The 12,087-nt window shown below is 42.7% G+C and overlaps 3 protein-coding genes and 2 long non-coding RNA genes across 8 annotated transcripts; 4 read left to right on the top strand and 1 right to left on the bottom strand.

Annotated features, from left to right (window-relative positions):
• The first annotated feature begins 6 nt into the window (after positions 1 to 6).
• Positions 7 to 1,187, top strand: LOC124315918 (hemicentin-2-like). Its single transcript, XM_046781670.1, has one exon. The coding sequence runs from the start codon at positions 16 to 18 to the stop codon at positions 1,054 to 1,056; it is 1,041 nt and encodes a 346-aa protein (XP_046637626.1). The 5' UTR covers positions 7 to 15; the 3' UTR covers positions 1,057 to 1,187.
• Positions 1,188 to 1,261: 74 nt separating this feature from the next.
• Positions 1,262 to 3,800, top strand: LOC124315290 (lysine-specific demethylase 4C-like). Its single transcript, XM_046780863.1, has 4 exons — positions 1,262 to 1,368; positions 1,430 to 1,786; positions 1,854 to 2,670; positions 2,746 to 3,800. Exons 2-4 carry the CDS (start codon positions 1,446 to 1,448, stop codon positions 3,127 to 3,129), a joined length of 1,542 nt encoding a protein of 513 aa, XP_046636819.1. The 5' UTR covers positions 1,262 to 1,368; positions 1,430 to 1,445; the 3' UTR covers positions 3,130 to 3,800.
• A 203-nt stretch (positions 3,801 to 4,003) lies between these two features.
• LOC124314738 (acylamino-acid-releasing enzyme-like) lies at positions 4,004 to 6,956 on the top strand. Its single transcript, XM_046780080.1, has 11 exons — positions 4,004 to 4,201; positions 4,267 to 4,377; positions 4,449 to 4,624; positions 4,693 to 4,820; positions 4,895 to 5,047; positions 5,119 to 5,248; positions 5,320 to 5,607; positions 5,669 to 5,931; positions 5,995 to 6,118; positions 6,186 to 6,705; positions 6,768 to 6,956. The coding sequence occupies exons 1-11, from the start codon at positions 4,077 to 4,079 to the stop codon at positions 6,862 to 6,864; spliced, it is 2,115 nt and encodes a 704-aa protein (XP_046636036.1). The 5' UTR covers positions 4,004 to 4,076; the 3' UTR covers positions 6,865 to 6,956.
• Positions 6,878 to 8,193, bottom strand: LOC124319033. Of its 2 annotated transcripts, XR_006912739.1 has the most exons (6): positions 8,112 to 8,193; positions 7,862 to 8,050; positions 7,621 to 7,788; positions 7,380 to 7,549; positions 7,275 to 7,319; positions 6,878 to 7,211 (listed from the first exon to the last, which is right to left on the bottom strand). It is a non-coding gene; the product is annotated as an uncharacterized LOC124319033 (long non-coding RNA). The 2 variants fall into 2 exon arrangements; XR_006912733.1 differs by having other exon boundaries at positions 7,862 to 8,176.
• A 586-nt stretch (positions 8,194 to 8,779) lies between these two features.
• On the top strand, positions 8,780 to 10,696 carry LOC124319250. Of its 3 annotated transcripts, none has more exons than XR_006912964.1 (5): positions 8,780 to 9,014; positions 9,117 to 9,237; positions 9,312 to 9,434; positions 9,493 to 9,574; positions 10,067 to 10,696. It is a non-coding gene; the product is annotated as an uncharacterized LOC124319250 (long non-coding RNA). The 3 variants fall into 3 exon arrangements; XR_006912952.1 differs by having other exon boundaries at positions 8,781 to 9,014; positions 9,117 to 9,221; XR_006912958.1 differs by lacking the exon at positions 9,117 to 9,237 and having other exon boundaries at positions 8,782 to 9,014.
• Positions 10,697 to 12,087: the final 1,391 nt, after the last annotated feature.

Below are 12,087 nucleotides of genomic sequence, written 5' to 3'. Positions count from 1 at the left end.
TGCCGGATCGCCAACATGATTGGCTTGGCCGAACGATCGGGCAACGCCACGTTCCAGCTGCTGGTCAAACACGAGCCCGGATCGGCCCGCATTTCTCCCGAAGAGCCGATCGCCGTCGACGAGGCCTCAATCACGTTGACTTGCGCTGCCGATCCGCCCGGCTGGCCTTTGCCCCAGTACCGCTGGTGGAAGGCCGGCGCCGAGACGACCATTTTGGCTTCGACTTCTGAGCTGACGATTCACGTGGCCCGTCAAAACAGCAAGGGAACGTATTACTGTCAGCCCAGCAACGACCTGGGCACGGGCGGTTCCAGCTACGTCAACTTGCGCGTCTTCCAGCCGCCCCGCTTCATCGGCCAACTGCCGCCCGTCTTGCAGAAAAAGGCCCAGGACGCTGATTTCAACATGACGTGCTCTGCCCAGGGCAAACCCAAGCCGTCCATCACTTGGCTCAAGGACGGAGTTGAAATTCTGCCTGGCAGCAGCTCGGGCGCCTACGATTTGGCCATGGACGAGTCGGAGGGTCGCAACATCATCTTCACTGTCCGCTCGACACTGCGATTCCACGGCTCGGAGCGGCCGGCCCTTTCCCAGCTGACGGCCGACGATCGCGGCGTCTACACTTGCGCCTTTGAGAATCAAATCCGCCGGATCGAGTCGACTCTGACGCTCAAAATCGAGCACGCCCCCATTCTGCTGGACCACCGCCCCAAAGTGGCTTCCAACGTTGGATTGTCCAGCGTCCAGCTCCTGTGCCAAGTCCAGGCCTATCCTCGCCCCAATTTCGAGTGGTCCCTGCGCGACGTGCCCATCATCGGCAGCAGCAGCGGCGGAGCGGGCGACAAGTACGACATGAACGTCACGTCCATCACCAACACGGCCAACGGCAACGACATTTACCAGGGCGTTTTGCGCATCAACGACGTCAAAGAATCTGACTATGGCGACTACACGTGCAAAATGTGGAACGCTGTAGGTGAAAACGCGGCGGCCGTCCGTCTGCAAGCGACCAGCGCACCACCGGAGAAACCCACCAATTTGCGCGTTGTCCAGTAGGGCTACGATTCGCTGACGCTCGAATGGGACGAAGGATTCAACGGCGGATTCGAGAATGCAATCTACACGGTCCTCTACCGGTCGGCTTCATCATCTGGGCAGGCCGGCAGTGAGGCAACTGCCTCTGGCCAGCAGCAACAGCAAGAAGACGATTGCCAATACGCCAACCCTTGCGTCATCCGCGGGCTGGAGCAACTGCAATCGTTTACGTTCCAAGTGCGGGCCGAGAAAACGAAAGACAAGAACCCATTGAGCAACACCCTGACGGCCTCGACCGTCGTCGACCTGTCGCGTATCCCCGAGCCGAAGCAGGTGACGTTCGAGCCTAAAACCAAGACCATCTCGTTGAACCTGGATTATTATTTTTTGATAGTTATCCAGCCGCCAAGATGGAAGAGTCTTCTTCAGCATCTCAGGATGTGTTTAGTAAAACGAGAATACAGAAACCGTCGCCCAACTCTCACATCAAATCCTGCCCCGTTCCTGGCACTCAGTTTGGCGTCAGTTCGTCATCTTCTGTGACGAGTTGTGCTCCGCCGTGTCCCGGAACAAACGCCAATCCGGCCAGCAATACGACGGATGATCTCCATCGACAACAGTTTACCTGCATCACCTCGACCAACAATCAATCGCCACCGCCATCCAGTTCGGGTGGTGGTGATGAACGTCGGTCGAGAAAACAAAAGAGTCCGTGCAAAGGCCTCGATTCCAGAGACGTTTCCACCAACCTGTAAAGAAATTTTAATTTAATTTTGATTCGTTTTATACAATTCATTTGATTATTATTGATCTGTCAGGACAATCATGTGGGAGAAGCAAAAGGATTGGACCTGGACGAATGAATGTGAATTCAACGTGTTGAACAGTCAGCAGGAGCCGTACTGTTGTGTCTGCAGTGTCCTCAGACCCTGGACGCCACAGAAACCTCTACAATCACCGGACCAACCACCTAAATGGTCTGCCGTTGTGTTGCCGGAAGCGCTGTTTGGCTCGGAGCGGCATGAAATCACCTCGTCGATCCTCTTGCGCTGTTCGTCCTGTTGCATCTCCGTCCACGCCAAGTGTTGCGGACTGGCAGAGTCGACGGTGACCGACAAATGGGTCTGCCGGCGCTGCGAACGCAGCCCGACGGACCGACAAATGATCAAATGCTGCCTCTGCCAGAAGCGAGGTGGACTCCTCAAAGGGACGACTGACGGCCGCTGGGCTCACGTTGTGTGTACAATTTGCTTCCCGGGTGTTTCCATCGTTCATCCGGACCTTCGCGAGCCCATCTTTATCAGTCCATTTGGCTGGAAGGACTACTTGTTCCTGAATTGCAGCTACTGCTCCATCAACCAGTCCGATTACGGCGCCAACAGTGTCACCTGGCATCACGGCAGCTGCCTTCCTTGTGTCAAACAATGTGGACGGGCGTTCCATCCCCTGTGCGGCCTAGTCAATGGTGTACGGTTCATGCTTAGTCAGGATGGCGACTACTTTTCCGCCAACTGCTGCACAACCAGCCACACTCCTCGATCGACCACATCCGCCTTCAGAAAGAAGGCTCCTGTTCATGTGTCTGTCGGCCAGCAAGTCTACGCCAAACATCCCGAATCGGGTGAATATCATCTGGTGAGTTTTTACGTTTTTATTTTTTATTATTGGCAAGCTTAGCTCTTTAACACGACTGGTTGGTTCATTTGACAGGCTGATGTGACGGACAATACTCAGACAGTCACGTACTATTCTGTCGATTTCAACGATGGGACTAACAGCCAAGATACTTATCCGGAAGACATCAAGAATTACAATTGCAAAGAGGATGGCCCTCCCCTTGCTGGAGCCGCCGTCGAAGTCTTGTGGACGGACGGCAAGAGCTACGGCGGCCACTATCGAGGCTTCACGAAGCGTAAACTCTACAGTTTATCCTTCCGCGACGGAACCAACACCGTCATCACCGCAGAGAGACCTGATTTTTATCATCCTGACGAGGATCTACCCAAAGATCTTAGAATTCAACTGGACAAGCAAAAGGCAGCAGCAGCGCAAATGCAACGACTCCAGCATGCCTGTCCAGCCATTCAACCTTAATTGCGTGTTCTTTAAATCAAACTTGAGTCGTGGCAACTAAATAAGCCTTTTCTTTCCTTTTTTTGTTTTCTCTTCCTCCCCCCTTCTTCATTATGATGTGAACTTAAGTTATTTCAAACAATTCGTGTTTGGGCTGGATAGAATGAAGACTAAGAATATTGAATCCACCTGTAACCACATTTATTTTGTCTTGAGTTGGAATGATATAGCCTTGTGTGTGTGACTTGTAAGAAAATTGTTACTAACATGTAATTTGAATGACTGCGCAGGAATGTGACGATGATGATTGTGTTTTCTTGGACTTTTGTTTTTTTCTGGATTCTGAACGAAGGATAATATTGTGTCCCCCCGCCGCTCTATAGTGTCAATTTTTTTCAATTTTTTTTTCTTTTCTTGTTCTCAAAGAAATACCTCGTTAATTGCCGGCACCATATTTCGATTGAGTGTTCGTGTTATTCACACAAACAAATAACGTATACAGCTTTGTCTTATATTATTCATAATCAGCATTCGATTGAAGATGATTTGTTGAGTTTTGTTTCCATCCTATTCTCTCGTATTACTCCAGAAAGACAAGATTGAAAAAAGAAATCTGTGTGAACTTCTAGAGGGAGTTATCAGCTGCTGACTTGGCTGTTTGAAAAATCGAATAAAGTAGTCGCAGTATTAAATTTTGTCCTTGTATTCTTAATTTTTTCAATTTGAATGTTGCGACATAGATAAAAGATGACGATGATTGACTCACGAGTGTTCTTTATCTAAGGTAATGGTTGCGACAATATTTATCTGATTAACAAATATACTTTGATTTTGATATCTAAAATGGCAACGCGAAAGATACGAAATTACGAATGACATTTCATAGCAGACGAACAATATTCATATTCCACAACCGCCTGTGCCACGAAAACAGTCGGTCGTTCAAACAACCATTTAATAGATTAAGAATGGCACTCAAATACACTCTTGAAGAAGCTGTGAGTGCTTGGAGACAAACATCGCAGATTGTTTTTTACAATGCTGGTCGATTAAACATTCAAAACGATGTCATCGATGTCGCTGTCACGGCAAGGTATGCAATGTTATTTCATTTGGTTTGGTTACAGTCTGAGTTTTATTTTCTCTGTTGTCAACCAGTCAACGCAATTTGGCCAAGGAAGAAAGCATTACATTTCAGACCCACTACATTGCTCAGAAAAATAATTTTAATTTGCTTTCACAAACCCCCTCATCTGATGTATCTACTGAGTAAGTGATTTGATTGTTTTACTTAATTATTTTATTTCTTCATGCTCAATCAAATTTGGTCTATTTGGTAGGAAACTTAAAGCATTTGGAAGGACATCCAATGTGACTGCCATCATCAGAGAAATCCCTGATTCCAAATCGGCTGAAAAGAAAAACAGACAGCTATTGGAAATTTGGAAAGATAACTACCTACACAGCAGCGTGGACCTTCAACTGTTTGATAAACATGGGAAAGTGTATACTGATGGTAATCAACTTATCTTTGCCTTATCGTTGCTTTACCAACCAATTAATAATAATTTTCTGCTTTACAAGGTACTTTTGGTTGTCTGGAGTTCTCCCCTGATGAAAAGCATTTGGTATATTTGGCTGAGAAGAAAGAACCTAAAAAGCAATCTTTTCTTCAGTTTGGAATGGCAGCTACAGCTGAAGGCTCAAAAGTGGTACCAACGCTATTAAAAGTTTTTCTCAAGTCAAGTTTTCTCATTCAAATGAAAAATATCTTGTGTGTCGAAAGGGCTCCGAGTACGATTTTGTTGAGGACTGGGGTGAACAGCTCGTCGGTAAATCCCAACCAGTCATTTGCATATTTAAAGTTGACTGGGAACCTTTCCAGTCTGAAGATTGTGTCCGAATTTTGGAGGCCAGCGAGGAATGGAGCCCGGGACAAGTGAGATTTTATGGTGGTATTCTTTAAATTCTAGTACAGTTGATGAATAATCGTTTTGTTGGGCTTTTTAGCTAATCTGGTGTTCAAACAATCAACTGGCTGGTGTTGCTTGGTTCCACCAACCTCGTAGATTGGGAATTATTTATTGTTCTAATCGTCCTAGCCAAATTTTCAAGGTCGACATTTCCTCTGGCAAATACGGTAACTGATGTCTTAAGAGAATTATGCTTTATTGCAGTTATATTTCTATTTAAAAACCTTTTTTTAAATAGATTGGTTTGGCTTAAAGACCAACACGGCCGCTTCACCGCGCCACCATTCGGAATCGGACACAATTATCTATTTATCGAGCTTAGCTTATGGACCTCATCATAAGGAACAAAAGATTTCGTCTATTAGCTCTGACGGAGCAGTTCGACAGGTGGAAACTGGAACGAACGAATCATACCAGGGAATGTACAATCAATCGTTCCCAGAGCGGTGCTGGTCTCCTGATGGGAAATTGGTCTTTTTTACAACACCATGCAAAAGCAGCGTCCAGTCTTACGCTTTAAATCTGAGTAATTATCAACATAATTGTTATCACTGCCAGTATACTTGTACCGTTCATTTTCTCTACAGATTCTTCCAACATTTGCAAGCTGTCTCTCCCCGAAGGTTGCACTGGGAGTGTCGTACTTGATGTTTTCCAAGACGTGATACTCGTCTGTGGCGTCTCTTTGATCAGACCTGATCAGCTTTTCATTGGCCGATTCAATTCTGACAAGATAAACGAAGAACCGATAGAGTGGAAATGCCTAACTGGCAAAAACGAATTACAACCGACCCAGTCGCTTTCTTCTGATGTGCTCTCGTTTAAGCTTGCGGGTGATATGGAATATGAAGTATTTAAGTTGAAAAAATTCACTTTTACATGGTCTAAATCATTAGTTTCATTCATTATTTAGGCTAGCTTAATCTACCCGAAGAATCCATCGAAAAAGACTCCATTAGTCGTAGCTCCTCATGGTGGCCCTCACTCTGTCTCAACTGATCAGTTTAAAGCGGAAGTTTACTTTTTCTCCCAGTTAGGTAATCGAGTCTACAAGTGTTGCGTTTGTCCCCTGGTAAATTATAGTTTTTGTTTGTCAAACACAAGGTTACGCCGTGTTGTTGGTCAACTTCCGCGGGTCGACCGGATTCGGTGAAAAATCGCTTTACTCTTTACCGGGAAAAGTCGGAGAGCAAGACGTCCAGGAAGTGCACAACGCTACCGTTCAGATGATCGAGAAGCACTCTGAATTTCTGGACAAGGAATTGGTGTTTCTGTTTGGTGGGTCCCACGGAGGATTCCTTGTCACACACTTGAGTGGTCAGTACCCCGATTTCTATCGGGCCGTCTCCACTCGCAATCCCGTGATCGATATTGCCACCATGTTTCCCATTACGGATATTGCCGACTGGACCATTGTCGAATCAAACCTTGGGGATGGCAGTGAACTGGAGAAGCTGCTCGAACCGAAAACATTTTCTAAAATGTGGGAGCTTTCTCCCATCAGATACGTCAAACAGGTGAAAGCTCCTACTTTGCTGCTTGTGGGCAAAATTGACCGTCGCGTGCCTCCAACTCAGTCGATTGAATACTATCGTGCCCTGCAACTTCACGGAATCAAAACCAGGTAAAACAAGGAAAATTAATCTATTCTATTTATTAATCTTAATCTTTGGATTTAAAAATTAGGATGATTATGTATGAAGACTGCCATCCGCTAAGTCAAGTCCCCGTCGATACAGATGCGCTTATCAACACAGTTATGTGGTTTCAACAAAGTTTGTAACAGATTAACCGATTTAACAATTTATATTTTTTCTGCTCTATAACATCACTATGTTATCCTCTTTGGCGGTTAGAATACAAATGGAATGATTATTTTTCTTGTTCGTGGATAATCTTCAAATTTAGATAGGTAATAATTTTGATGATGCCATGCTCTCATGCCGAGATAGGCTGCAGAGAAAACAGCGAAGATGGTTGCTGGAGGACTGCAGTCTGAAGCAACTGCAAATCCGGTCCACTCGATAATTTCTCCGAAGAAATTGGCACCGGTGATGTAGTCGAACAATCCACCAGTTGGAATTTTGTATCCGGTTTCTCCCGGTTTGCGCAAATGAATCAGTAGCTGATCTGTTGGTTATTTAGTTTTGAAATATAAAACTTATTCTTAAACATTTTTAATCCCATCTGTACCTGAATGGATATTGATGGCCATCCCAGCATAAAAGATGATTATCCCTAAATCATAAAAGATCTTGGAATTAAATTCTTTCAAGATGATAATACTTCAATAACCACCTATTATGAATTGAGGAGAAGCAGTCCATTTATCATCATACTGATGATAATTTAAAAGGTAATGTCCTTGCATGAAGCCATTGAATTAGCAGAAGGACAATGCTGAAATGTAAACAAGAAAGGGAGAACTTTTCATGGGATTACTCATGCTCAGTGGAAAGATGAAAGCCCTATAAAGAAAAAGTAAATTGCATGAAACACAAGAACTGTTAATGTATCATGCCAAGAAAACCTGGATTACCTTTGAACATAATGAATGATAAAACCTAACAAGAGAATCTTATTTGCAGTGGAATGCCAACAGGTTGCAGATGTAGTCAATAGTAAAATTACAGGTACTATAAGAGCTGGGCATTCCTGAGTCATCCAGGCAAATTTTCCAGGGATGAGAAATCCAAATTTTGAGCTGCTATAGCGTCATTTGAAAAATGTGTTAATAATTTCTGATCATCTCAACATTTCTAGTTAATCAATGCACTTACCATATGGGGCTGGTAATATATACATAGTGAAAATAACACTTAGAGTATAGAGGAATGAGATCCAGACCATTTGAGAAAACATTTCCGAGTCATTTTCAGCTCCAAATAAAGGATGCAAGTAGTCTACAATAAATTTATCACCACCAAGAGTTTTAGAGGACATTTTTCTGGAAGGAAATTATATGCACACTGTATAGATTATAGAACATCAAATTAGTGTCAGCCAATTTAGCCCAAAGATAACGAAAACCTAAAATAGATTTTTCGAGTTCGACCGCTGTTTTGTAGACCGCTCTAATGTGCTTATGTTGTTGACGTATTTTGGTTCCGGGTTGCCAGTTTAACGTGCGTAAAAATTCATTTGTAAAAGTTGTTCTATTTTCTCAATATGCAATAATGATGATACGTAAAAATGTAAGAAACACAATTTATTATTAGGTTATTTAGTTCCAATAAGCCTAGAAAAAAGATTTAATAGACTCGATAAACGAAAAGATAAATCTCGCCAAACGAAAAACTAGATGGCGTTGATTTCGTGTAAACACCAGTCTTGGCGCCAATTTCTTCGTTACTCGAATCGAATACAAAATGAAAATGCTAGAGACAGCTTCACCGATCACGCGAACAATAGTTTTGTTTTTTTGATAGTTTAGGTAAACTATTATTGTGTAATTTCTGGTCTTTGTGGAAAAGACAATTCCAATGTTTAATTATTTGTTGCAAGTTGCAACTGATTTTTAAATAACTCAAACAATTAATTATTTTTCGAAATGAAAGAATGTATTGTGCTGCTTTGAAGACACATTAAATACAAATAATCAAGTAAAATCGAACAACACAGCAATTTAAATATTTTATTTATTTCGTTGATAGAAAACTCTCAGATGAGTTTTGACAATGCTGTTCGTTGAGATTTTGAGATGTCTTCATTTTATTCACGTTTTTCGCGGTTTTTCGTCTCTCTTCAATGTGGTCTCGCTATGAAGAGACCATACTTGTAACTCGTCAGTTAAGTGCGTTAAGTTAAGTGTAATTAGCGCCAAATAATTAACCATTTGGAACGCTGTAATCTGAATTGTGCTGTTTGAACTTCGACGGTGCAGGCCCCACTATGTGCGATTGGTTATCAAAGAGAGGCAGAAATGGCAGAAAGGTAAAATTACATGGTTAAACCATGGTTAAACAAAAAGATCTCTTGAGAATAGAGCAGTACTTAGGGGACTAAAAGCTTTTTCTTGTAAATGAATTGTTGCAGGCAGTGCAGGGTTATGGTGGAATTCTTCAACACCTTTTGTGGGTTCTAGTTAGATTGTCTAGCATCTGTGACATGAAAAATCTTGCCCATTCTTGCACAACATAAGTAGCTAAAGCAAAATGTTTCCTCAATTTTATGTTTCTGTTTTTTATGTTTCTTGATACACAAATTTTATAATCTGTTTCTTCTTTACAGGTAACCTGATGCAGTCCATTCATGTCAACGCCACTGTCCATCACACTATGTAGTATGTGGACAATAGGCAACCCAAGCATACTTTCCTCTACACTGAAGTCAATTTATCATAATTGAAATTAAGTAAACAGTCACTTTAATATCTTTTTGTCCATCTTTTCTAATACCCTTCATCATTTAGGTTAATATCTTCGTCACAACCCATTGTGATTTTGGTGTAGACCAAGGTCCATCTAAGAAGTTTACAAGCCAACAAGAACAAGGTAAAGCAGATTTTAGATTTTTGTTGCATCAATTAACCACAATATTCAACCAGTAATTAGAGAAGGGGGCAAGAATCTATGGTTTAAAAAATTCATTCCTTGTGAAATCATGAGTGTCTTCTCATTTTAAAAAATACATTTAATTATGGAATAAAGGATAATAGACCGAAAGATTCCGTGATTGTATTTGTATCTGCTAAATCGTCAGGGTGGACCAAGGGTAGATGTAACCGGCTTTCGATCGGAGGAGGGGAATGAATGTGCCCATTGGTGGTGGTGGCGAATGATGGCTATATTACCAGGGACTTGCTTATTTTGGCACGGTTAGATGTCGTGTATTGGAATAAAAGGCAGGTGACCTCTTAGATTTGCGAATAACATTAGCCAACCTTCTGAATCAATAACGGACTGAGTTTTAAATCTTAAAGCCATAGCTTTCCTGTTTTCTTTCATAACTAATGGCATATTTTTTTTGTTTTCTATTTGATTTAGGTTACAAGATGTTCTCCACTCTCGAACCTGGAAAAGGGTCGAGAGTCGTCTAGATCTGCCTTCATCACTGAACCTCTCTGATTTGTCCTCATGTACATCCGTGTGAGTGTGAATAATGGATTCACGAGGACGTGATTCGATCCTGCCGCTTCTTCCCTCTAATTTTCAACTTTAGTCATCCAGTTTTAACACCCATTCACTCAATAAGGTAGGACTCGATACACTTTTCTCTTGTTTTAGTGCTAGTTGCTCAATTTTCTTAGTTAGTGCAGAAAACAAATGCTGATTACTTCATCAGAAATTGGGAGGGGGTATTAACGATAAAGAGTTACACTGAATCAGAGTTCATTTTGTGTCACCTCGCTCGGTTGAAAGAACATGGAGAGAATGACCGTTCCTACCTTCAATTAACGCTGGTCGAAGTAGGACCTTGCGAGGCCATTTTTTTCCCAAGAAAGTCATTTTGTACAACAACAAAAAATTCTGGTTAATCTATGGAAAATAGGGGAGCATTTTACGACAAGGAATCATAATGAACCAGGCGAATCAGAGTTCATTTTCTTTCACTTTCGTTGAACGACTTGTTACGCTAGAAGGAAGCGATCCTTAATGTTATCTGTTTGTTTTCTCTTTTGGCACCAAGAATCAAATTGGTTCATGGATATTTTTATTCATTTGTTTTGACGATTTGATTTGACGATGCAAGCGATTCGTCGGTAGGACACAGTGTCTCGATTCCACGGATCCTTACTGCGGATGGCAGTCGCAACTGCGCGAGTGTTCGCCTCCGCCCGAAAACAATCCGCACGCCTCCTATTGGGAGCAGCAAACCTTCTCCACCTACCCCACATCCATCACTCCAGGTGAATGATTAACTTTGTTTCTATACTGTAATTGTTTCATCTACTTAGCAGTGTATCTTGGTGATGTAATGTTACTTATTTAGCCACCGCTTGAATTCGATTGATGAGCAGAAAAACAAAACAACAGCGAAAATAAAACGTCGATCCATCCGGTACAGGAGCGGATGATTCGTTTATTTTGTGTTGTCACTTTGGAGATTTGGCGAGTCGGTTGAATTATTATTATCTCAATGGGAAATCTCTTTGGTTTCGCTTTAGTTTTCGTTTAATCACTTTTTTATTTGTGACTGATCAAATTCTGATTTTGTTTTTGTTTTTTAACAGAAGAAAAAGGAGTCAACGGCGAATCTTCTACGATTGTCGGAGTAAGTTTTCTTTTGTTAGACTTTTGTCAGAACATCTCGAAAATGGTTTATTCTTTGTTTGACCTCACTTGACGGATTGTGACGTTGATTGGCCCAACTTATTCTCTTCCTCTCTTGACTGGTCAAATGAACGTGCCAGTTATTTTTGTTGGAGGGGATGAGATGTTAGATTAATAATTGAATGATGAGGACCTCTGACTTTGCACCACTTCGAAATAATTCGACATATTTTGTGGTTATCATTTTGATTGATTGATTTTTCTAAAACCAAAAAAGGGCGGAGGCGTTTGTGGCTGCAACGAGAGTTCCATCATCGCCAAACTGGCCGAGCAAGTCGAACAGGGAGCGCTGGGCGTCGACGGCAAACCTGGCATGACGGGCATTCCGGTAATATCAAGACGGAATGAAATTTTTTTTAAATTTGATCATCTTTTGGTTTTTTGGGTCGCCTGTATAGGGAGCTCAAGGTCAGATGGGACCGACTGGACCTGAAGGCCCAGCTGGAGAGAAAGGAGAACGCGGAGATGGCGGCCCAATTGGCAAAGAAGGTCCTTCTGGACCGAAAGGCGAGCCCGGTCGAGATGGACCACCCGGTGATCTAGGATAACCTGGGCTACCAGGTACCAAAGGAGATCGAGGAACCAAAGGCGAAATTGGCCCTGCGTGTCTAGTTGGTACTTCGGTTATTTCCAGTGTCAAAGGAGACAAAGGAATTCAAGGAGATCGAGGCAAACGGGGCAAGCCAGGTCCTCCTGGACCTCCAAGCGAACCGTCCAAATCAGGCAAATTAACT

Source organism: Daphnia pulicaria, chromosome 1, assembly GCF_021234035.1.
Source record: "Daphnia pulicaria isolate SC F1-1A chromosome 1, SC_F0-13Bv2, whole genome shotgun sequence".
Lineage (NCBI taxonomy): Eukaryota > Metazoa > Arthropoda > Branchiopoda > Diplostraca > Daphniidae > Daphnia > Daphnia pulicaria.
The sequence above is the reverse complement of the archived record's forward strand: the minus strand, read 5'-3'. Positions and strand labels throughout refer to the sequence as shown.

Excerpts from the sequence above, each read along its gene's own strand:
- LOC124315918 (XM_046781670.1), top strand. The coding sequence starts at position 16 with ATGATTGGCTTGGCCGAACGATCGGGCAACGCCACGTTCCAGCTGCTG.
- LOC124315290 (XM_046780863.1), top strand. The coding sequence starts at position 1,446 with ATGGAAGAGTCTTCTTCAGCATCTCAGGATGTGTTTAGTAAAACGAGA. Across the intron at positions 1,787-1,853 it reads AGAGACGTTTCCACCAACCT|GACAATCATGTGGGAGAAGC; the intron begins GTAAAGAAATTT and ends TTGATCTGTCAG. Across the intron at positions 2,671-2,745 it reads AATCGGGTGAATATCATCTG|GCTGATGTGACGGACAATAC; the intron begins GTGAGTTTTTAC and ends TTCATTTGACAG.
- LOC124314738 (XM_046780080.1), top strand. The coding sequence starts at position 4,077 with ATGGCACTCAAATACACTCTTGAAGAAGCTGTGAGTGCTTGGAGACAA. Across the intron at positions 4,378-4,448 it reads TCATCTGATGTATCTACTGA|GAAACTTAAAGCATTTGGAA; the intron begins GTAAGTGATTTG and ends TCTATTTGGTAG. Across the intron at positions 5,608-5,668 it reads GTCTTACGCTTTAAATCTGA|ATTCTTCCAACATTTGCAAG; the intron begins GTAATTATCAAC and ends TTTTCTCTACAG.